The 24,316-nt window shown below is 39.4% G+C and overlaps 1 protein-coding gene across 1 annotated transcript in view; it reads right to left on the bottom strand.

Moving 5' to 3' along the window:
- Positions 1-24,316, bottom strand: part of SHANK2 (SH3 and multiple ankyrin repeat domains 2) — a 260,064-nt gene that overhangs the window by 198,316 nt on the left and 37,432 nt on the right. Inside the window, exons 10-11 of the mRNA XM_059474299.1 lie at positions 18,092-18,158; positions 930-980 (exon numbers count right to left, since the gene is read on the bottom strand). Coding sequence (XP_059330282.1) covers positions 930-980; positions 18,092-18,158 — 118 coding nt within the window. The remainder of the gene's footprint in view (positions 1-929; positions 981-18,091; positions 18,159-24,316) is intronic.

Below are 24,316 nucleotides of genomic sequence, written 5' to 3' on the forward strand. Positions count from 1 at the left end.
TTTCATTAAATGAGACTGGAAAAAAATCCTATTTATATTAATGGAAATAAAACATTCCCTTTTTATGCAGAAGTTTTCCAACAACAGCTGTCCTTTTTCTGCTTCACATTTACTGGTTTTCCCAGATAAAAAGGAAGGTAGGACCACATGGAGCAGCCTACCTGCACACAGAATCCTTGCTGAAGTGTCATCTGCAAGAAAACTGGGAGACAAGGTGCTCAACTGCATTATTTTTCCTTAACAACCTAAATATCCAGTACTCCTCGCAGTAACACCACTTTAAAAAAAGAGAGTGTTTAGTCTCAAACATCTCAAGAAGTCACAGCCCCTTTGGCACAGGGACTGGGGACATGCAGCATTTAATTGCTTCATGAGATAAATAATTTTGTATATATTTGTGCAATTTAAAACATTTAAGGAAGAATATTCTATTAATCACAATGAATACACTAAACCCACTTTATTCCATCCATCTGGCCAAGGTTCTCAAGGCCATATATTGAGTTCAGAGTCATTCTGAGCCCAAAATTTTTAATACAATCATAGAATGGCTTGGGTTGAAAGGAATTTTCAAGATCATCTTGTTTCATGCCCCTCCCAAGGGCAGGGACACATTCAACAAGCCCCGTCCAACCTGGCCTGGAATGCTTCCAGGGATGGGGCAGCCACAGCTTCCCTGGGCAACCTGTGCCAGGGCCTCAGGGCCCTCACAGGGAGGAGTTTCTTCCTAGAAATTCTCTTTACTTACCAGCAAGTTTAGCTCAAGTCAACAGATTATGGGTGTGTGAAGCCTTTCCTTTTGGGAAAGCTGTATACTCCTGAAGTATTCCATGTTTCTTTGTTTTACCTTTACCAGGAACAAGAGCACCAAAATCAGACTTTTCTACTATTGCCCCCAAACAGAAAAATGACCATGGTTTAACCCTTACCTGACAGCAATGGATTCCAGGGACTTCTACTTGGATATGGGAAGCTGGGTCCTTTAAGAAGGGCAAAGGAACGAAGGCAACATCAAAAAGAAGTTAGGTGTCAGAATTCCATGTTAGGGGGAGAATTTGAAAGCAGAAACCCATAAAAGCAAAGCTCTTCTGATGGCACGATTTGAAAATGGAAAAGTGGACAGAACAAACATTTAGAGGAGATGAGGAAGAAACTTCACTTCCTCTTAGTTCCTCCTGCTCTGCTGTCCCTGTCATTCTAAGCATGAAATGAGGAAATGACAATGAGGGACTGGAAGAGCATTAAATGGGATTAAGGCTGGCACAGGAAGGTGGCACAGGACTTGGGAGCCTGGAATATCTTAGTGATATACGTGGAGCCAACACTGCTTTGAGTGACAAATGGGCAGGTCAGGGAGCAACATTTGCAGTGGGGGACAAGACACCAGCACCACCCCCCGCCCTGGAAGTGCAGCAGCACCGGCACAAAAAGAGCTCGCAAAGCACGTGCTGGAATTATTCCAAACTTAAATCACAACCTCAGCATCATTCCCCTCTGTTTCTTCTCTGTTATTCTTTGGTTGGCTTTTCAGAATTCATATTTTACAGCCCAAAACCAGCCCGAGTATTTTCTCTGAAATTTTCAGCATCAAATACTGTAAGAAGTTCACAAAGCACTTGTTGGACTGGTTTTAAATATTTATTGCATTCTGTTATTGTAGCTATTAATCTGCATCTGCTTTTTAAGCAGCTGCACTATTCAGTGCCTAGTTTACTATGCAGCCCTTACAGTTTCACACTCCTTGAATCTTTTATCTTATAAAACATCAGGCTAAGCTGAGTTTGAAAGCACATTTGAAACACACTTTGCTCCACTTCATGTCTGGATGTCTGTAATTCCAAGGAATATTGTTACAGCTGGGGAGTTTGGAAGAGTTCTAGTTTAGAAGACTGTTTTGTTCAGTTATTTTAGGAAGCTCTTTTTAGCCACACTCCACAGGACTCTCACATTGAACACCATTATCTGAAGTATTTATTATGTTTAAAGCAGCCCTGGAAGGTTTCACATTTCACTGTTCCAATTAAATACTTTGTTTAGAACGGCCCATAAGTTTCAGAGTTTTGATATTTTAGGGATCCAATTATGATCTTGAATAAATGCCCTATAAATACAATCTAACCACAAGCAAACAAGGACAACTATTGTGCTTTAATTTTCTAGATATCTGGAGCATCAAAGGGTGTTTCTCCAATAAGCTGAAAAAGAAGAAAATATCTGCATAATCCAGGACTTAAACAAGTGTACAGTAAAGTACTTAAATGCCCCTTAATAAAGGAAAAATTTGAAGATGTTTTTCTAATAAGTGGATCATGGTGGGTTGAAGTGTTACTTCAATTATTACAGCATTTACTGTATTTAGCTCTACCTCTGTGAAACATTCCACATGTTACACACAAGAATTGCCTCTGTCTGTGCCCCAGGGCTGCTAGAGCAGGAAAGGATACTCCAAATTATCCCTCTGGGACACACTGAAGAGCAAGAAAGAGGAGTGAGAAGGCATCAGTGTTCTGAGCTGACAGGCGTGACAGAGAAATAAATTTTAAAAAACACTGTTCCTGATAGTTTCCAGGAAGCTCAAGCAGCAGGTACAACAATGTGGCATTGAAATCTTGAGGGGGAGTCTCAAGGAAAATAAGCTTGTACTGGAAAATTGGCAACTGGTTTTTTCATTCAAATAACAGGTAGTCAAGGGGAAAAGAAGAGAAAAAGCAAACGTTGCCAATATTTTGGCACTTGTAGGAGTTCTCCAAAAAAAGCATATCTAGGTTCTCTCCAGCTTTAACCTGAGAAAGAAATGCACATTAATGCTGCAAAGGAGCTGACACTTTTAATCTGCAGCCCACTCAGCCAAGGAACATCCACTTATACACCCTCATGCATTATTCACCAAGAAAATTGAAATAATCTACCCGTGGTTAAGCAGCTCGGAAGCAAATGCAAATGAAGGGAAAGCAGCTGAGAACGAGGATCATTCACAACTCCTGACACTCCTCCACAAGACTGGAGCCTCCCGTGGGAGCAGCCAAATCATTACAACCCAAATCCCCACGTCTGTGCCTGGGAATTGTCCTGGTGCCATAAGCACTGACCTGTGGCCATGCTTGGAAAACGAACTTGCTCACTTTTTATTCCAGTAGATTCTCACTCCTTGGCAATGAAGGTGTGTCCTTAGGCACACACCTGAGAAAGTCTGTATTATTATTATTATTATTATCATCATCATCATCATCCCATAAAGATAATTCTAGCACTGGCTACCATCCTCTTCATTCCATATCTGACTTGTGAAACTTTGGGCATGCAATATAAAGTTATATAAAAGAAAATCTCCAGCGAGGGAAGAAGCTGTTGCTGTCACCACCTTCCTTTTTAGTACTGAGATTTAATGGGAAATATCTTAGGCCATGATTTACAGCAATTATTTTTTTATCTTTAGGAATATACATGAAGATCAGAAGGAATAAATTAATTTTTTGCCTCCATCCCAGTCAGCTGTTTTGAAGCTCTCCATCATTACTTACAGGCTAATGTAAACAGGAGAGAGATGAATAATTCTTGTAAGTTTATACAAATTACTCTAGATAAATTCTCCATGAAATCTACATAAATCTTATATTATGAAGTATTTCCATGTGCCTGAATTTATTATCATCTAAGTGGTTGTAAGTACTCAGGTGGTTGTAAACTCCATGCATTAATGTTTTCTTCATCAGAATTCAATAGTTTTAACCCCTCTGGTTTTAAGGCAAACCATTACAGCTTTGTTTGTGCTTAATTCTTCCCCACAGATCTTCCACAGCAAAGAAGTTCTCAATTCAATGGAGTTGCCTACTCTAGATCTGATTTCAAAATGAAATTAGAAAATGACAGATAGCAGAAAACTTTCCTGTCATAACCATAAAACTATGAAGTGTAAAATAATGCATAAAAAAATTAAATAGGCCTCACTCCAGGTAACAAAAATATCCATTAGGGTTATATATTTTTCAGTCCTTTCAGAAATATATTTGACTATCAGAAGGCCTAAAGAAAAAAAATCTTAAATTTCAGACATTTATAGGTACGATTAGAAAAAATGTGTTCCTACACACAGAATTTGTGATGAAAAACTGCTCCAGCAAGAATTTGGTGAGTATAATTGTATTTCCCTTCATGGATTTTGAGTTAAAGTCCCTGTGTTGTAGTAATTCTGCAGCAACAGATACAACTCAGCCAAGGGAAACAGGAGCCCAGGACAGAGCGAACAGGGCTGGGCCCTTCTTTATGGAAAGTAACCAAGACATTTTTAATATTCATACAATCCAGACCAGAACTGCTATGGGGCCTTTTGGAAAATTTCCACAGAAATCTCCACTTTGCCCCAGGAAGCCCAAGCACATTCCCATGGAATGTTATCTCTAATTTGGTCCTTCAGAGGTGATGCTTTCACTAGAGTTATAATAAATATTCCACAGACTGGAGGTATTTCCTTGCCAAAAATTGCTCCTAAATTTCAGATCAACTGAAAGACTAAAAAATCATTTGCAATAAGCTATTTATTATGTCACTGGTACATTGTAAACACATCCTTAAAATTAAACTGATCATTCATTTAGGTTGAATAATTAAAAATCTCCTCTGCTTCAATTGCTGACCCAAGATACAAAGCAGTGACATCCCAGATATACAGGAGCTGAAATATGTACCTAAGTATTTTGCAAATTCTTCAGAACCCTCTTCACATTTCAACTAAAATGACCTTATCCCAAATTTTATGCAGAACAGAAAGAAAAGCAGAGAGAGATCCGAATTTGATTCCAAGCTTCATGTGGAACCAGTGCTAATTACACAGATTTTTTTTCAACATGTCTGCAGGGAAAAGAAAACAACACAAAAAGGTAGCCCTAATAGTTTATTTCATACACATGTAAATCTTGGCTCTGTGTGTTTAGTTTTATGTGATTAAATGATATTGAGCTTTGCAGAAAATATTCTTTATCTAATGAAAAAAGACTGATCTGGATTTGATCACTGTAAAAGCCACCCATTCTCATTTTGCCACATCAGGAGTAAAAAAAATCTAAATTGTTATTTAACACCATACCAAAGCTATTTGTTAAGGACATCCAGCAGAGGTGACCTTGCATTCTCAAAGTCAAATTTCAGGAGTATTGACCCCCCCCCCCCCCCAAAAAAATAGAAAACACTTGCTAGAATTCTGAGAGTTCCTTACCATGATACGATACTTGCCTGACCTTCCCTTATTGCCTGGGAGGAATTCAACCAGAATGGGGAATTTAATCCTCCACATTATATATTTTAATGACTCATTGTTTTCCTATTTCTTTCTAGCTCCTGCAAAGCTTAATAGACTTGAGCATGATTATTAAAATGCTGCAAATAAAAAAGAATTTTTAAAACCTTGAAGTATTAAAAAAAAGTGGAGATGCAGTAAAGGACATTCTAAAATTGGAGCCCATTTTGTTGGGGATGGGAGCAAAGTGTCTGAGCCATATGCTGGTGTAACACAGGCAAACTGGATACAAGCTTATGTCATTGCAACTTGCTCCTTCAGAAAGCAGCTATGGCAGAAATAATCCCCAAAGTTTACATTTCTATTTACATGCAGCTCCAGATCAGCACCAACATTTGGATATCAGAGTCCATTAGAGTTCATCTTCCTGGGTCTAGAACACGCTGTTACCAAATAATAAATATAAATAAATGGGTACTAAACAACTCCTTACACCCAGTTTACTCAATTATTTTTTCAGTTGAACAGAAGACCAGAAGAGAAGCAGATTTTTTTAAATCTGCACAGTTATCTTTCAGACGGCACAGGACACAGTCCAGCAGCTGCCAGAAAAAAAAGAAAAGATTTTGTGGTTTTTCTTCTTCAGGAGGAAACCCAAACACACCCTAAGATAAGGCCCCAGCCTAAATCCGCAATAATTTCAGTGGCTTTTATCCAGATTTACACTTCTTTAATGCAGAACTCGATTTGCCACTTGCATAACAGAGTTCAGACACCAGAAAAACTCCCCCTGTCATTTGAACTTTCTCTCTCCTCAGCTGGCACAGAACAAACTGCAACTGGTGATTTGGACACAGCCATGGGTGGACAGAAACACAAACTGTGTTTGGATAATCCCACAGTGCAGGGTTTTTATTAATCAGAAATAAGAAAATAAAAGTAAAATAACAAACAAATCTCAAAATCTGTTAAGTCTATGATGTGACCAAAAATTTTTTCCCAAGCACTATTCCCTCCAAATCTCTGGACATGATAGAAATTATGTTTAACTGCATAAAATTTCTGCCAGTACATAACTTCGAAATGTACTTTCTAAGATAAGAGCCTGGACTTCACAGAGGATGACAAGCAATTTTAGTCCACAGGGAATTTGACTCAACTAGATCATCTCTTACTTAAAAGAAAAACACCACAAAAAAATCCTTTGGTGCAGGCATGTGGAGAGAAAGCTCCACCAGCATTGGAGGCAGAGTGGCTTCAAGCTTCAGTTTTTGTCAGGAAAGATGATGAAAGGGAAAACCTCATCCCACCATCATGAGAAAATTTCTGTCCTCCCACTATGCCCAGACAAAGCAGCAATGAAGCCCTTTCCTCCTACTCCCCCCACCCAAAAAGGTGACAAAAAGGAACACACAGTCCTGTGTTAAAAACCTAAAGCATGTCCTATATTAGCAATCAAGCTAATGAAATTTGCTTTCATTTAGTTGAAATAAACAATATCAGAGTATCCTTTTTTTTTTTCTTTTCTCTTGGTTAACTTTACACATAAGAATTTTCCTTTGTTGCTGATAAGATGTCTGAATAAACATTGCTATGCTAATGAATCAAAAGATCAAAAATACTCCGTCCTAAGCACAGAGTGGAAAGGAATAAAGTCACCAGACTCTTGGGATCACTTTTAACTACTTTTAATTCCTAAACTCCAATCTCAATGTCACAGACCTTGCAAAATGTGGAAGTTCCTGGATCCAGTCAAAAAAGCGTTAGCAAAAGAAAAAGAGTTGTAGCTTTGGATCAGTCAAACTCTGAAAAGGTGGCAGAGATTACCCTGCACAGGGCTGGAATTCAGCCTTGCTCTCTTTTAGGATGGGGGAATGGTTTTTGTTATCCCAATTATCTTAGGCTTTTGTATAGAATTGCTTGAGGGAAGCAAAAATCAACATATGCAGAAATCATTTTGCAGCTTCCTCGGATGCAAGAAAGGGGAATCTTACAGGGGAACAGAAGCTGGATAACCCAGCAAAGAACTGGGAGAGCACAGAGGTACAATACAGAACAGAGCTGGCACTGGCAGAAGTGAAAGAAAAATGAGGGAAGGTGACAAGAAAAAGAAACAGGAAAGAAAACACAATTAAATGGCAAAGTGATCCAAAACAGGCAAGATGCAACCAACTGAAAAAAATTATAATATCTTTATTTGGGGGGAAATTAGTAGTTAGACAAATGCAGGATTTGAGTGTGAGGTGCTGAATAAAAGGCTCTGGATGTTACAGCTGATCACAGGCTGATTGTGGGATGCTGGGGCAGGCCAATGACCTCATTCCAAGCATTCCTCAAGCCACCTTGATGCTGTCAGGCTACACCAGCAACCTCCCAGTTGTGAAGTTTTCAGAATGAAAAATTAAACACAGTCCAAAACTAAGCTCAGGACTTCCAGTCCGTGGCCTCCAATGTGCTGCCTCTGAGTATGTGTAAAAAACTTCTGGTATTGTCCTCAAATCTTTTCTTGGTCCCAGCTCAAGGAACTTTTTCTTGCCTTTTTGCTCCACTGCAGGTCATTGCAAGTGATTCTTTGCTGGCTTTTTGGGTTTCCACCCCAGGAAAATCAACTTTGCCATGGAGCAGGACCACAGTGCTTGCCCCTGCAGCCAGGTCAGTGCCAGAGTCCCTGTGTGGGTCACAAAGGAGCAGAGCATCTCCTTTCCTCCCTCCAAGATCCCTACCTCCTGATTATTTTAAGAAAAGGGATCCCCTGGTAGGGTTTAAGCACAACCCCTTCGAGTAGATCAGGGAGAAAGAGGGCATCAGGCTCCTCAGCATCTCACATTCTTCAGGTAACTGCTTAATACTGAATGCTGAATAGAATTGCCCTGGAACACCTCTGGATAAGGGGGGGCATTTCTGAGCCATAGTACTTGAGAATCCTTTATTCAAAGGCATTTTTTATGGAATTATCTGGAAATAGTCAATTGACTGCTGAAATACAGCTAAGAAAATGTACCATTCTATTTGCTATTTTATTTATTTTTATATGCATCATTTCCTGCCTTTAATTTTAATTCCATACCCTCTAAGAAATGCAATCTCACAGATCTTCCCCTTCATCTTCCTGTAATAATATCATAGCAGTTTTCTCTAGCTATTTACAATCTCTTCGTTTCCTTCACAGCTTTTCCAAGCCATGGAATGAAGAATTATGTAAAAATAGGCCACAAGAAACCAGACACACTTGATCTGCACAGCAAAAATAGAGCTCTTTAGCACCTGGCATTCTCAAGAGTGGTAATGAAGCTGGCAAAATAAGCCAGGCTTTGACCCAAAATAAAAACCTTAGCCCTGAGAAGAAGGCTAAATTTCAACTAACACAAAAAATCGGTCTTTTGATTTCTTGCAAGGTGTGACCCCAGACATCTGGACAAGAAGAGAGATTGGGCTGACCATAGGAGGGAAATGAAGGAAGAGGACAAGCAGCACACATGAAAACATTAATTTTAGCCTGTCATAATCCCTGAGGGCAAATTACAAAAACCCCCTATGCCTTCAATCCCAGGAGTACTCATGGCTGAGGGGGAAGTCAAAAGAAAGGAAAAGGACTCAAAGGACAAATCAACAAGCCTGCACTTGTGAGGGTTTTTTCAGGAGCAACAAATAAATTCTTCAGGATAAATAACTGATCTGTGTTGAATTACAGATTTGATGAGGCACATTTAAAACTGAAAACGCATCACAGAGTTTATGTTAAATTTTGCTACCTCAGATGTTCCAACGAGATGTAAGAGGCTGTTTCCCAAGATGAAAATGCTATAATGTGAAAGATTATGCAGAGAGAATGCAAGCTTATCAAGTAATGGGGCTTTTGGTAAGAGAACACATAGGAGGAGGAACCAAATCCGGACTTCTGGAGTCAGCAGAAGTACGTAACAGAAACCAGAGATACCTCTACATATACACAGATAATACAATCTTAATGCTGTAAATCTTCAATTCAATAAATCTTTTGTTGTTTTCATTCAGCAAGGATTTCACCCAATTAGAGCCACTTGGTTGATATTTACTTTTCAACTTTTTCTGAATCAAGGCACGATCATAATTTTGTCTTTTATGAACAATTCTGAACAATTACTTCAGCAACACCACCTAGAAAATGGAAGAAAACAGGCTTTTGGCTTCAATATCAGAAATTATGAAGATGCATAGAATGGAAAAGTAAAAAAAAATCAAAGCAGAATGGAGATTAGCTAAGGGAACAACCTTGTTGGACACCCTGATGTATCCCAGGCCATGCAAGGCATCCAGCAGTGAAATTAAATGGGAGAAATAAAAACCTCCAAACACCAGCTCATTAAAAGGGAGAGGGAGTGACATAAAAGGTTCAAGTACCATCATTAGGTTTGGATTCCCTGGATTCTCTGTCCAAGATCCTAAGCAGACCTGATTTAAATACTCAGTGTTTACTCTGAAAATGTCTTCCACAGTGTGACAAGACCTTGACTGCAGAAGCTGCATCTTACCCTGAACTCCACAGGAAAGACTCAGAGCCAGCCCAGGAGATTGAGATATAAATGGAGTGACAGCAGCAGCGTGAAATATTGTGAGCAGTGTGAAATATTACACTCATTACAAAGCCCTGTGCTCCAAAGCCTGTCCCTTTATCAAGCCTCATCTAGAATTTGACAACAAACAGGCTCCTGGGATGATACTATTTCCTTTTAAAGAGGCTGAATATTATTGGATCAATTTTCACAAAATTATGACAGTAATATCTTGTTATTAAAATGAGAGTATTTATAAGGCATTACAACAAACTTCTTCAGTGAAGCTTTACTTTTTAAATTGTCAAACCATTGTATACTGAACAGAAAACATAACTTCATTTCTATAAATAATGGAGTTTGACTGAAAACTGATATGTTGAGCTGTTAAAAATTATGTCAATATAAATTCAGCATAATAGAAAGAGTAGTTGCAAGTAAGGAAGTCAATGTAAATAAATACAAACAGGGATTAGCAATTATATAGTCCAATATTAAAAACTGAATAGTCCAACTTAAGCCTTTTCAAGTTTACTTGAACCAATCTAAAAGTCAGATAGTAGCCTTGAAATCATGCAAATATTTAGTTTTATAGCCATAGGAAGGGGTTTTTTTAAATACAAATATTTGTTTCATACAATTGGAAAATTAATAAAATTACATCTATATTTGGAAGGCTTTCCTGATCCAATTTTTCCATGCATGTTCCTGCCTTCTCCAAATGGGAGTTATATTGAACCTAATTCTTTTCCACAAAGCAATGATGGCACATAAAAATCCACATACTCACAAGTTACAAACCCAATCCTGTGCCATCAGTCACAACTTCATGGTCTACTTTTAGCCTAATTACAGAAAGGAAATTATTGGGTGCATAAAGAGATTTGTGATGAAGCGCTCAGCATAAGGAGCTACCTTACACTCAGAGTTTTGTGGGGTTTAATTTTCCCTTCTCTTCTGTTTTTTCTTTTGGGATTTTTAGGTTTTTGGGGCAGGTTTTGGGGTATTTGGTGAGGCTCATTTATGTTGGGAAGCATAGGAATTTTCTTCAGGAATCATTCCTGACTATTTTCCTGACTATTTTTAACATTCTCTATTTTCCCTTTTTTTTTTTTTTTTTTTAAGTAGCATTTATTTCATGTGCTTTCATCTCCTTTTTCTGTGTTCTCACCATTGTAAATGGAAAGAAATAGAGAGCCCTGGGAGCCTCCACACATCTCTTTCCCCACTTGTCCTACCTCTATTTTTGACCTGGCTCCGCTGTTAGAAATCCTGCATGGCATTTGACACCATCTTAGAGAGCTCTTGAGGCTCATGTGGAAAAATGATTCAAAGAAAACACATTAACTTTTGAGGAATACCAGAACACTCTGGGAGGCTCTTCAAACACTTTGCCTTCTGTAGGATCCTTTACTGGGCAGCCTGATATCTCAGAGCTGCATTGACACATCCCTTATCTCAGCAACCGTTGGTTTCCTAATATCCTAATTTTGGTGTGGCCATCCAAACCCTCCTGTTTTGTTACACTGAGACCCAGATATCTATAGATATAGATATAATATCTGATTGAAATGCACAGATCACATACTTCCAATAGGCACAGCCTCTTTAAAAGGCACAATTACAGCAAATTTAGGGATACTGATTTTAGAGGAGCCTGAGAAAAGTTGGCAGAGAGTGTCTCAGATAATGCTGATCAAACTGCAGTAGAAATAACCCCCATCATAAATGTGGTGGTTTCCTAGCTCTCATTTTCTTCTCCAATATTCCAGCTCTGAGTCGCTCAGGAAAGAAAATGTGGCACTGACACAGCACAGTTGGAGTTTCAGCCTCACTCATGTGGCACTGACACAGCACAGTTGAGGAGTTTCAGCCTCACTCAGGGTCCAGCTGCAGCAGCCAGAGAGCCAGAGTGATTTCAGAAACATATGCCTGTTCTAAGAAGGGGTGATAACTCCAGAACAACAAAAGGATCCAGCCCCATCAGATCACAAGACCAGGACACAGTTTCCCAAATCCCATTTACAGTATTGCAGGTCTTTAACAAAACATAATGTTTTTCCTGGTTCTAATCCAGTTCAAACAGGAGTTAGTTAATATAAAAGCTGTAATCTGCAATGAGAAGGTCAGACAGCATGATCATATAAACCTCTTCCTGTTTTGTCATCTCTGGCCTGTAAAACTGAAACAGAGGTGACTGAACAAACTCCAGGACAGAGATAAACTCAAAAGTGCTATTTTCTTTTTACAACCCCTCAGCCAAAGGCAACTCCTTAACTAATTCTAGCTTCCCTTGCATCCCAAAGACATCCTGGTGTAGGATCAGCCACCAGGCTGAATCAGAAAGCAGATTCTGAGGGATGGGTCATCTGCTGACCATTTCCAGTGCTTCCAAGGGGTGTTGCTGGGATCAAAGGATGCAGCTGCCAGGCTGAACAATACTGTGAGTTTCACTCACAGGGATTAACTGAAAATCATGATTGGAAGTTCCAGTTTGGCTGAAATATTAGTTCAGAATTGCAGCATTTGAGGGCTTTGGGGTACTTGCACTGCTGTCTGCTCCCAGCTTGACCCTTGGCTGCACAGTGAGCTCAATGGCACTATCATTTTATGGATTCCACCAGCATTTTGAGGACAGTACAATCCATGTAATTAGTTTTTGTAAAGCAAGAAATTAACCTGATTTATTTGATAACTTGTTTGAAATACAAAAGTACATTTCATTTTTGTCCCTGTCATAGCCACTGTCACCGGGATCTTCAAATCACTTTTTCTACTTGTGTTTTATGACTTTATTTCTTTTTCTAATTCTGTGACTTACACTAGTTCTGACCATGGCCTCTGATTTTATTTTCCTGTACAGTCCCTCATGGGGGTCAAGACAGTGAAAACTATTTAAAAAAAAAACACCAAGGGGAAAAAAGCCACTATTAGTGAAAGGATGGTGTCTTAGCCAGCGAAAACCCTTAAAGGGCTTGGGAAAGGTTTCTGACCCAACTCTGAGGAAACAGCTCTGATGCCAGCAATGCTGCTGAAAACAGCCCATTCCAACTGCTGGACACAATGGTCCCAGCCTGGAAGGTGCAGAGAAGGTGAGAGACATTTCTGCTGAGGAGCAGCCATGGGCTGGCAGCTGGCTGGAAGCCAGATTTGGGGGAGGCAGGAGCTACAGGCCCTGGAAACACTTCCAGCCCTTTGGATCTGGGTGTAAAGATTGGGGCAAGGCTCAAACACAGAGCAATCCCCCCTTCCTTTCCCCTGCCACCCTCCCAGGCACCTGCAGGGGATGTGCCAGCGTGGCCTGCAGCCACTGCTCAGCCCAGAGTTCTGCCTGGGACCAAATCTAGCTCAAGGGCCCTGGGAGCAGCCTGGGATCCCTTCAGTGGGTTATTTTTGGCTCGAGTGCCAGGCTCTTCTGGTTCAGTCTGTAAAATAAAGCCTAGGAGGAGTAGCTGTGGCAGTCGTGGCCCACCTGGCAGGTGGCAAGGACAGGCTGGTCCCCAAGAGCAGCCAGAGCATTCTGCAATCAGCTGTACTCAAAGCAGCACTTACACATGGCACCAGCTCCCTGCTCGCCTTCCTGCTCAGAATTTCAAGTAAGCCTCAGAAATGGCCACACCAGAGAACTTGCACACCTCAGCCTGCAGTCCTTGTTATATGCACAGAATACACCCAAGTTCAATGACCAAGAGCAACCAGCTTCTTGATGAAGTTTAAACTTTGAAATAAAGCAAATTACTGTATTGGTTTTGCACCAATGCACACACAGAAATAACTAACTTGTGATCAAAGGGAAAAGGAAAAGCATGGTAAGTTTTTCAAGCTCTGCCCTACATTTCAGTATGTAATTACATTAACACACAATTCCCAGTTTTCCAATTTGTTTGCTGCCACATAGCAAGACTGAGTACAGGAAATTCTATTTCTTGCAACCATTCAGAGGAAAACAGAGAAATAATAGCAACAGATTTATTTCATACCAATCAGTATTTGTTTGCTTGTAACCCAGCCTAAACATCATTAATGCAAAGGAGTGTTTTTTCTACGAACACAGAAGTAATTATTTGTTTAGGACAGATATGTGAAAGAAATTGCAAAAGGAACACAGGATTATGATATTCTACCACAAAATATGCACTTAAAACGTGGGAAATTCACACCTCAGTGGTTTTGCCACCCAGATTACATAGATATCATTCTTCTTCCATGTTAAATGCTCACTAACCTTTGAAACAGGTAATGCTACTCCCAAATGACAGCTGCACAGGGCTACAATAGATTTTTCTGTCCCTTTTGCTTCTATTAAATAACAAGTGATAAAAATAGAACAAGTCACTGCACGCTGCTGACAGTTTCGTAGATTTTCCTTTTGCTTTGCTGCCTTTTCCTCTTTCTTACGTTATCTGTCTCAATCTGTTTTCCCTCAGCTTGAGGAGTATTCTGCAGGCATTTGATTGATGAAAATCAAAATTACTGAACCATTCCCCAAACCCAAATAAATAAGTAAACAAACAGAATATTCCTTAGGCTGGCCAGCATTTAATAGCAACACTTGCAGCTGAAAAACCAAGATTGCTGACCTCAATCACTCTCATCTAATTAAAGAAAATTAGTTAGAAAAGCAGTTCTACCACAAACCTGCTAATATCCTCGTGTTCCAAAATACCTGTTCTGCTTATTCCACAATAAAATACACATTCCTTATGTTTACAGTCACAATGCCAGTTTAAAAACCCACATTTTTACTCATACTTGAAAAATGTTTAATTTCAAAGCAATTTCTCTTTGTGGAATGTGTCTACAGACTGTATTAGCAGATTTTCAAAATTATCAAAATAAAAACACCCATGTGAAAGCACAGACAAACCATCACACACACACATCTCTCTGCATAATTATAGAGGAATACAGGAACTCTGACTTGAAGCCTAGCAACAGTATCCAAGTATTAGTTAGTCTGCTAATCAACTACCAAAAACTCACACACCAGCTCAATGTGCTTCATTTTCCTAAAGCAAACAACAAACCAGACAAAAGAATCCTATCAATTCTGGCTCCAGAGCTGCTGAAGGACAAGATGCACAATAGAAAACAAACCTTGTTCACTTGAAGAAGAACAACCCATGTCATTTACTCCGTCTGAAAATTCATCCCATCACAAAGAACCAAGGCAAAAGAGAGATTTAAAAATAGGTTATCCAAGTCAAAGGATTATCAGCTTGCAACATACTTAATATCTGCATATCTGTATGTAATGAAAGCTTCAAAATTCTTACATATATGATTGGGTTTTGTACCTCCATCCTATAGAAGCCATAGTAAATTCTGTACAGCAAATGCTTCCTAAATCTGCTGTGCTCATTTACTCACAGACAGCTGCAGGCTGGCTGAAAACAATCAGGGATTAACTTTTCTATTCATCACATCTTTTAATCCATTACTTTCTCTTAGTTTGCAATAAATAAATGCATAAAGTTAAATAAATTATAAATTTGCTATGGTTAGTTAAAAGAAAAAAGAAGTTTAAAAGGGACACTATTACTATTATTATTAAATATTTTTAATGGTGTGCAACTGCTGTACATCAGGGGTATGTGTAAGGTCTTCCTCAAAGCAGAAAAGAAGAGGCAACAATAGTCACTGAGCTGGGATACACTTCTGGGTCCCAAAGACTTCCAAAATAACCAATAATTAAAATATGCTACTCTGGTGCTATTATTCTTCAAAACAAAAAAAACAAACTAATTTGGGGGTATGATGAATTGAAATAGTCTGAGAAGCCACACTGAGCATTTCATACTGCTTGTAAAACGAGTTTCTAAGTACCTTATGGTAATAGGGTTTCTTGCTTTATGAAAAATACTATTGTAATTTGTTTCAAATAGGATTACATTTTAAATGATATGGCAATTTCTATCCACCTTCCAAACATTTGCCATGAAAACAAAAGGGATTCCCTCATAAAAGAGAAATACAATGAAATCTGGATCTTGTTTTTAATCCTTTGTGGGCATCTCTTTTTTTCTGTCCTTGGATTCCTTTTTCTTTGCTGTTTGATTCATTCTTACAAAACAGGCTCATCCCAGTCCAGAGTAAGAACTTTGCTGGTAGAATCAGCCAGGGGGGTTTTATTGGACTAAAGCCACAGGAATCCCTTGCAAGCCTTTTTCTTTATAGGCTTATTCACATTACTCCATGGGACGTTATTCTCAACTTTTTTGGCTCTAAAATATTTTTTATATTTTTCTTCTTTTTCCAGAACAGCTGGAAGTCTTATGATTATTACAAACAAGCTAATTTTATATATGCCTAATTTTCACATCCATCTGATGTGAAAGTGCTTTACAATTAAATTAAAAGAATAAGGAAGAACAATCTTGGTGGGATTTGATCTGTAGGAGAAATATTTAGCGGCTCTGATGTAAATCAGAATTTTCTATTTCTAAAACAGAGTCTAAAATAATTACAAAGTGCAAAGAGATTTGGATTATTAAATGAACTTAAAATAATAACAAGTTTTAATGAATGGGTTTGATATCAAAATTCAGAATCTAACCAAAAATACACTTTTTGAGAGATGTGTGATTAAAAGTTTCTCAAGAGACTTGACAGTATGAATAGTCTTCATCTTCCTGAGGATACTTCCCAAGCTCTTCACTATTTCTTCCCCCTCTGCTGCCTCTAAGGAGGTGCATTACTCAAGTGATAAATTTTGGAATGCATCCAAAATTATAGGAACACAGTGGGTAACCAGACAAGCACAAGAAGCAAAAGCCAACTTGCTGAAGCTGAAATGCTGACATCGCTCTGCACATTCATCATCACAGCAGCTCTCAGGTTTTCTGCTCAGGATTTGGTTCTTTGATTTACTCTTCTTTTTTCTCCACTGGGAGACACTCCAAAAATAGACATTTCAACAACTTCATTTTTCATAGGTAATAAAACTTAAAAGACAAATGTTCAGCGCAATTAAATTAGGTGGGAGGAAATAAAATAATGTAATGTTTACTCTTTAAGACAAATCTATTAATTTAAACAGTCATGCTCAAGCCACCATCTGGCAAGTAAATAATGGCAGCACCAATATTTCTATTTTTCAGTGGCAAAGATGGAGGCATCAGAAAAATTTGGAGAATCTTCCCATAGGAAGTATTTTCTAAGAACTTTTCTAGAAATCACCAAATCCTACAAAAATACCCCGTTACCCATATGTAAATATAAACAACAATAAGATGCTCAACCTAATAAGAATAACATGTTCATTTTTAATTCATGCTTTACAGATTATAATAAATATAGATTGATGAAGAATTCTTACACAGAAAGGAACCATCCCCATCATCCCAGGAAAAAAAAAAAAACAACCCTTCCAGACTGTCTCTGAACCTTTATGCAGAAGTTATGACTTTGGTGCATTTTGCCCTCAGTTTTCTCAGTGCACATTGCAAGAGCTGAAAGTGCTACAAGACCTTACATTACCACAGAACCTTCAACCATATCTCTGCAGATCATATGCAACAAGGAAGGGAAAGGAAAATCAGTCCTTAATCCACATCCTTGGTTTTATATTTCATGTGAGCTGGCCTCATTTGCCATGTAAATGAAATACTCAAGTCAGAGATTTGCCACGCTGAGTTAAATCAGTGCAGGTGAGTACACAGAGCCTCCTGTTGCAAAAGAAATGCCTTTTTTTGTTCAACTTCAGGATATTTTGTCTGGAACTTAAATTAACTTGAATTAAAGCATTTTAACCCATTTTGTTAAACTGTATTAGGCATCACTTGTATCAAACTGGCTTTTATTTTAATGGCAAATTCCTCTGTATAAAAAGATATTGAAAGAGCCTCCAATTTTTTGTCAGGGGTCCTTAAGGCCCTTAATTCCACCAAACTCAGTGAGAGGGAACATTTTCATGGATATGAGGAGCTGGCTTCTACCATATATTCATTTCATTATAGAGAAGCACCTTTCTCCATTTTCATCTTTTGATCAATTATTCCTATTTGGGAGCTGCTTTAGACAAGGCAAAAACAACTTGCAAGAGTCAATCTGGAAGGGATGTGGATGTGTATTTAGTTTATTACAAACTGATTTATACTTAGAAAGCACCTACCACTTACCACATTTTCCTCTTCAGAGTATATTTTTGAAAATATTTCAGCTTTTTCCCCAACTGCATTTTTTTACAAGAGTTACTTTTCAAACCTCCCTGAAATGTCAGCAGCCCTGTGGTTGTACCTCACATAGAATCAGTTTTAACATCTTTGCAAAACCCTGGCACAAACAAGCACAATTTATTTTCAGAGTCTGTAAATATTTTGCTTACCAATATCAGCTTCCCTGTGATTCTTGATGTATTCAGCAAGCTCAAAATTTCCCGCTATTATAGCCACCTAAAGGGTTGTAAAACAGGCACAATTAATATGTTGTCATCACTTGCCAAGAAGGAAAACATGTCACATCACTGACAAACATCAGGCAAAGATATTTTCATTTCACTAAGTGGAGCAATTCTGTTACTTTCATTCTGCAATACAGATATTGGTAGCTGAAACACCAATACAACACTGAAACAGCAAGAAATGAGATCTTAATCTGTTGTAAGAGCACTGCCAGTCCCCCAGCTGCCCATTTCCCAGGAATGCTGGCATGGTGGCAGTCTCAGGAGGCTGCTGGAAGAGCTGCTGCTCTTCACGTGGTGGCAGTCCAAGGCAGCAGTGAACATTAAGCACAGCATCCCCAAAGCTCTGGGAGCTGTACTGGTGTGTGGGGAATGCTGCAGGAGAGACACATTGAAGACATTATCTCCCTTTAATTGCTCCTGCCTCGCTCCTTACCTGAGCAATAAAAACAGGAGCTGAAATGCAAAGTACGCGAGAGAGACAAGGACCAAGAGCTACCAATATTCAGGTACAACTAAGACATCAAAAATAAACTGAAAGAGAGAGACTGGCAAAGTTTATGCATATGCATAGAGTTTAAAATGTCTAAATACATTGAGTTCTAAATTAATAATTTTCTTTTTCATTTATTTCCTGATTGTTGAACACAGATCTGAATTCTCATTTCAATAGACTTAAAAAGAAAAACATCTCTAACGGGTGTGAGGGAAGCAATTCAATTTTGCCTTTGCTGGCTTCTCCCTTTTCCTTCTTCTCCTCTTTTTGCCCTGAATACCAAGGAATTGTCTTTTCTGGCCCCATTTTGCAGCTCTGACAGATCCTGTTCTCTAGTGGCACTGCAGATTTCCTGATGTATGTGCAAGGCATAAGCTGGGCTGGCCTTTCTCATAGAAATGTCTGCATCTACAGGGTGCAGCTTAAAAAAATAGAAAAAAAAAAAAAACCTTGTTGTAGGATTCTCTTGGATATGGGACTGTCTCCAAGAGTGTCAGATATGAGAAATTATTAAAAACTCCATGCAAATTTCTGAGCTGATGACCAAGAAAAATTATTTGCTGTTTTGTGCATCTCCACATATGAAGAATGATGCAAAGGAAGACTTAAATGCTGCAATGGTCTAAAGGAGTGTAGGAAGTAAAGTTAATGTCAGCAGTATCTTGGCATGTAACAAGCGTAAGATTTTGTTTCTGCACTCAGCCTGGGAAATTGAATGGGCAACTTCATTTACCAGTAACCAAAACAAACTAATGCAGAAATCCCTGAAATTGAAGACTACACCCCAGCTGTGGCTGCCCCATCCCTGGCAGTGTCCAAGGCCAGGTTGGATGGGGCTGGGGATAATGAAAGGTGTCCCTGCCCATGGCAAGGAGCGGATCTGGGTGACTTTAAGGTCCTTCCCAACTCAAACCATTCTGGGATTCTGTGATCAGGGAGGTTGGACACAAGTGCACACCTCAACACCATCCATCTTAAAATTACTATTTTAAACACTGGTATGCCAACCTTTATTCCAGAAGCCCCTCCAGACAGAAACAGTTTCTCAGCATGGATGACACATCAGAACCTGGACCCCAGCCTCCTCTGTGCAGCCCTGAAATGCAGCCCATGAGTTTCCCTGGCAAACAGCACTAGGAAACCAACAGCAAAGCTGTACCAATCTTCTCTCTTTAACTTCCAATTCTGCAGCCTGGCTGGCTCCAGGTTCATAACAGCAACATTTGTGCACAGCTCTGAGGTTTTCTCTGCATTGTAAGCAAGTGGTAATACTTCTCTCTGATGTTACCCCTAATTAGCAGTAAAATTCCAGCAAGAGGTGGAATTCAGCAGCGACAGGCAGCTTGCTAGACAGCAACCATGGTACTCAAATGAAAGAATTTTTGATACCAAGCAGATTTTAAACCTCAAGTATAAACATGCTCTTTAAGTGATAAACACATTTTATTACTTAGGAAAAAAAGAGAGAAAGATATTTCCAGATAACTAAGAGACAGCTTGACAGGGAATTGTTCCTGTATTTGCTTATGAACCAAGCAGCAGATTCAGCAAGCTCAAGGAGCCATTTTTCTCAATTTAATTCACTTCAATGCGCTAAAAACAGTATGTAAAATCCTTATAGCAAAATGAAGGAAAGATATGTTAAGATCTAAGGAAAGCAAGGAAAAGTTAAAAAGTACAAATATTTCTTGGCATAACATCAATGCACTTCACTTGAATTTGATGGGTAAAATGTGTGGGAGAAAATGAAGTCAGAGCAAAATCAGAAAGACACAAAATTATTCTCATTCAACTTGTACAGTTACAAGCCACAAAGCATGGCAACCTTAGCCCTTTTTCCATACAAACATGTCTTAAACCAAAATTATCGTGAGTTCACATGAAAATATAAATGTGAATAACACATTAGGACAAGTGGATGGTCTTCACAAGATCCAGAGTCAGAATCAAGTGAAAGTGGTAGAAATTCTCTCCTTGATCAAGTACCTAAATCAGAGACCAACTGAAGCTCTATATTTGTACTAAATTTCTTTGTACTTTGGAAAAAAATAGTAATGCAGCACGTTGGCAGAAAATACTAGAGTTTGATTCTCTCCATGCTTCATAATTTACATGGTTTTAAATAGCCATAGTTTGCTTTTCAGGATGTTCTGTAGACAAGTGCTAGATTTAAAATTAAGAGGTTATGGCAGGAAAGAAGGTTTTGTTTGAGTTTTCTTTTGATCACAAGATATCTCCTCTTGGCAGTGAAAAAGTAGCACAGCCAGCAAAACTGCAGCAAAAGTTGCTTCCAATTCCAGTAGGAACTGGATTCCAGTCATCAAAATGCATCACGTGCGTGTTTACAGACACGAAATATCGCCATGAAAGGGCTTTACAACTAGAGGCTATCTACCAACTCTTTTATGCTGAAGCTTCAAAAACTGCAGCTTTTCTAAAACTGCATATGCAGCAGTCTTGCCATAATTCAGGTTCTTACATTCCTGCAGCAAATGTCCTTTCATGTCATCCTTTTGACATTTATCTCACATCAAAAGTCTGCGTGTCCTCAGTAACATTACTCTGCAAACCTGATAAAACCTGGTTCTGCATCTTGTAGGAAATAAAAGCATCACTCACACACAATTTGCACTAAAACCTGCTTTGTGCTTTGCCATGATTTTAAAGGATGTCTTCACTTTGCATCCAGAATCAGAAAGAGTTCACCTGCAGGGTCCCAGTATGGTGTCAATCAAAGCCCAGCAGAAAATCCTGACTCAGTAATTCAGTGCTTTTAAACCCAAACCAGGATTTTTGTCTGCTGCAGACAAAAATTGCATTTGGTTGGGAGCCCTGCCACATTCTACTGTACAGAAAGCAGAAATTATCTTGTTGGGGTTTTTTTAATCAGCATTAGAGGCAATTTTATGAGTGACAAAGTGAATCACTTATCAGCTCCCTCCCAAGCTTAATTGACCCCACTAAGGCTGTTAACATGGGTACCTAATTATTACCAAATTACCTTTGATAACACTGATGTCTGGCCTGGGTAAGTCTGCCACAGGGAAACAAGCAGAGAGTAAAGCTAAGCAGGAAGATGGATCTTGGTAGGAGGCAACTGATATAGAATAAAAAGAGGATAAAACCATGCTGTGAACAGTGGTACCTCCTCCTATTCCCACAATGATCTGCCTCCAGCACAACAAAACCTAATGGAATGCCCAAACCAGGTCCCAGCTGGGACACCCTGAAGCACAAAGCCATGAGTGAACAACTCACCGGGCAGAGCCAGGAGCTGGTTGTCACTCAGGGTGTGTAACAGGGAGCTTGACCAGAAATGTTGTGTTTACAGAGACATTTCCTGTGCCTGGGGAGAAGCAGAGCTGTCACAGACACCCCAGTGTCTCACAGACAGATGTTTCTCTCAAACGATGCAAGGTTCCAGGCCCTCACTGCTTGCCACGGCAGGCAGTGCCAGATGCTCCCCTGCCAAGCCAGGGAAGAAGGGAAGGAGTTTGATCGACACTTGGCCAGTTGCTAGGGGTGGTAACCAAGGGACAGCTCAGCCGGGTGGAAACCGGAATGAATGAAGCAGCTGCAAGGCAGGGACTGGCAGGGAACAGGCAGGAGGTGGGAGCATCCCAGCACTCCTACTCCAGCACTGGGCAAGGAGCAACACCTTCAACACTGGCACCTTCACAAGTGGGCCCCTGCTCCTGACAGATCAGTCTCACCCCTGGCTTTCTGATATTCACAGTCAGAAAAAATCCCTCTGGATAAATGTCACAGACATGTTTTATGAAAAATCCTTTCCTTAGGATTTTTTCTCCTGAGAAGCTGAGAGGCCTCAGGAACAAAATGTAAACATTGATTATCTGCTGCTGTGGATGCAACAGGTGCATCTGGGATTGGTCTCATGTGGTTGTTTCTAATTAATGGCCAATCACAGCCCAGCTGTCCAGACTGTCTCAGTCAGTCACAAGCCTTTGTTATCACTCCTTTTCTATTCTTAGCCAGCCTTCTGATGAAATCCTTTCTTCTATTCTTTTATTATAGTTTTAATATAACATATATAATAAAATAATAAATCAAGCCTTCTAAAACACAGAGTCAGATCCTCATCTCTTCCCTGGTCCTAGGACCACTGTGAACACCACCACAGATAAAGGCACTGTTTAAATTGCCTTTCAGGAGTAAATTCAGAAATTAAATATTTGAGACATATTTAAGGTACTGCTTTTTCTGAATCATGTTCTCCAAAGAAAGTTTAAATCACAGCCAATAAAAGTACTTTGTGTAAACAGTGAAACTGCCCAGATGTCCTGTTACAGGTTTCAGTGTGACAGAGTTTCACAGTGTTTTCAGACTCTGCATCAGACAGAAGTAGCACTGACTCACCACCATCTCTCTGTTTAGCCACATAAATGCAGTTCTAAAGATATCAATTTACTTACAGTCAAGTATTTACATTTTTTATGGGAATTAATGCAGTTTTTCGTTCCTTTTGGGAAATTAGAGTTGTATTTACACTTTACCTGGCACTAACCTTTCACAACTGGTATTTTCCTGCTCTTGAAATGTATCACAGATAACAATTATATTAAATTAGAGCATGATTTTGTAGCCTGTTAACAAATAAAACTTCAGAGCTTTATGGGCTAGCCCCTGAAAGGCAAACACCACAGCTAAATTGCATTACCACTCTAGGGAACAAACTGTTCCACCCAAGGAGAAAGAACAGAAAAAAGACAAACTAAAGCTGTCGTCTCTCAAACCAAGACAAAGAACTTTGACAAACTTTTTGTGTGGGACTGAAGAGAGCCTCTTGGTCCATTTATGTTCCCCTCAGTCCAGGCTTCTGCATTTCTGCCGCACATGCTTACATTTGAGAGAACCAAAGCTCTGAACTGCAGAGCCTTTGGAGGGAGCAGAGGGAGCTGCTGGCCTGGAGCTGCCATTCACAGTGAGCACATAAAACATCACCACTCGCCACCTGCTTTTTGTGCCCCTGCTCTTCTCATCCAGACAACTTCCCTTTCCTGAGGAAAGTGCATTTCATTATTCTTTCCTTCAGGGCTGATGTTTCACCTTTCTCTTGTCTCTGCCAGCCAGAAGTGTTTATTAAATGATGGCTTTTCCAGAAAGCTTGGATTGGCAGTAAGCTCAGGCATGGTGCTGTATATTAAAGGAGGTAACTCCAGCCCAGAACAAAATGTGAATTACATTAGTGCAAATGCAGATGGACAGACAGGACACTGAGGTAAATCTTCCTTACAGGTTCCTGTCTTCAGTGGGAACCACATGAAAGAGGTCACACAACCCCGTGAATAAGACTGTAACCATCAGACTCCAGAAACTGCCTTCCACTTCAACCACAGGCTCACAAAACCACAAATTATTTCTCATTCTAGCAAGGATTATGTTATTTTAAAAATGAAAAAAACACCACTCAAGCAGTCACAGCCATCACACAACAGGATTGAATATCAGCAGAGGCACGTGAGAAATTAACAGAAGGGAATTTAGAAGGAAGTGTTGGAATCACTTCCTTAATTAAAAGACTTTCAGAAATGCTCTTCCACATATCATAATCAGGATGTGTTTGCTTAGTATTAAAAATACATAACCACTTTCCAATAACCACAGCTTTTGGAGATGACACCTCTTTAATCTGA

This window comes from Ammospiza nelsoni, chromosome 6 (assembly GCF_027579445.1).
Source record: "Ammospiza nelsoni isolate bAmmNel1 chromosome 6, bAmmNel1.pri, whole genome shotgun sequence".
NCBI classification, from domain to species: domain Eukaryota; kingdom Metazoa; phylum Chordata; class Aves; order Passeriformes; family Passerellidae; genus Ammospiza; species Ammospiza nelsoni.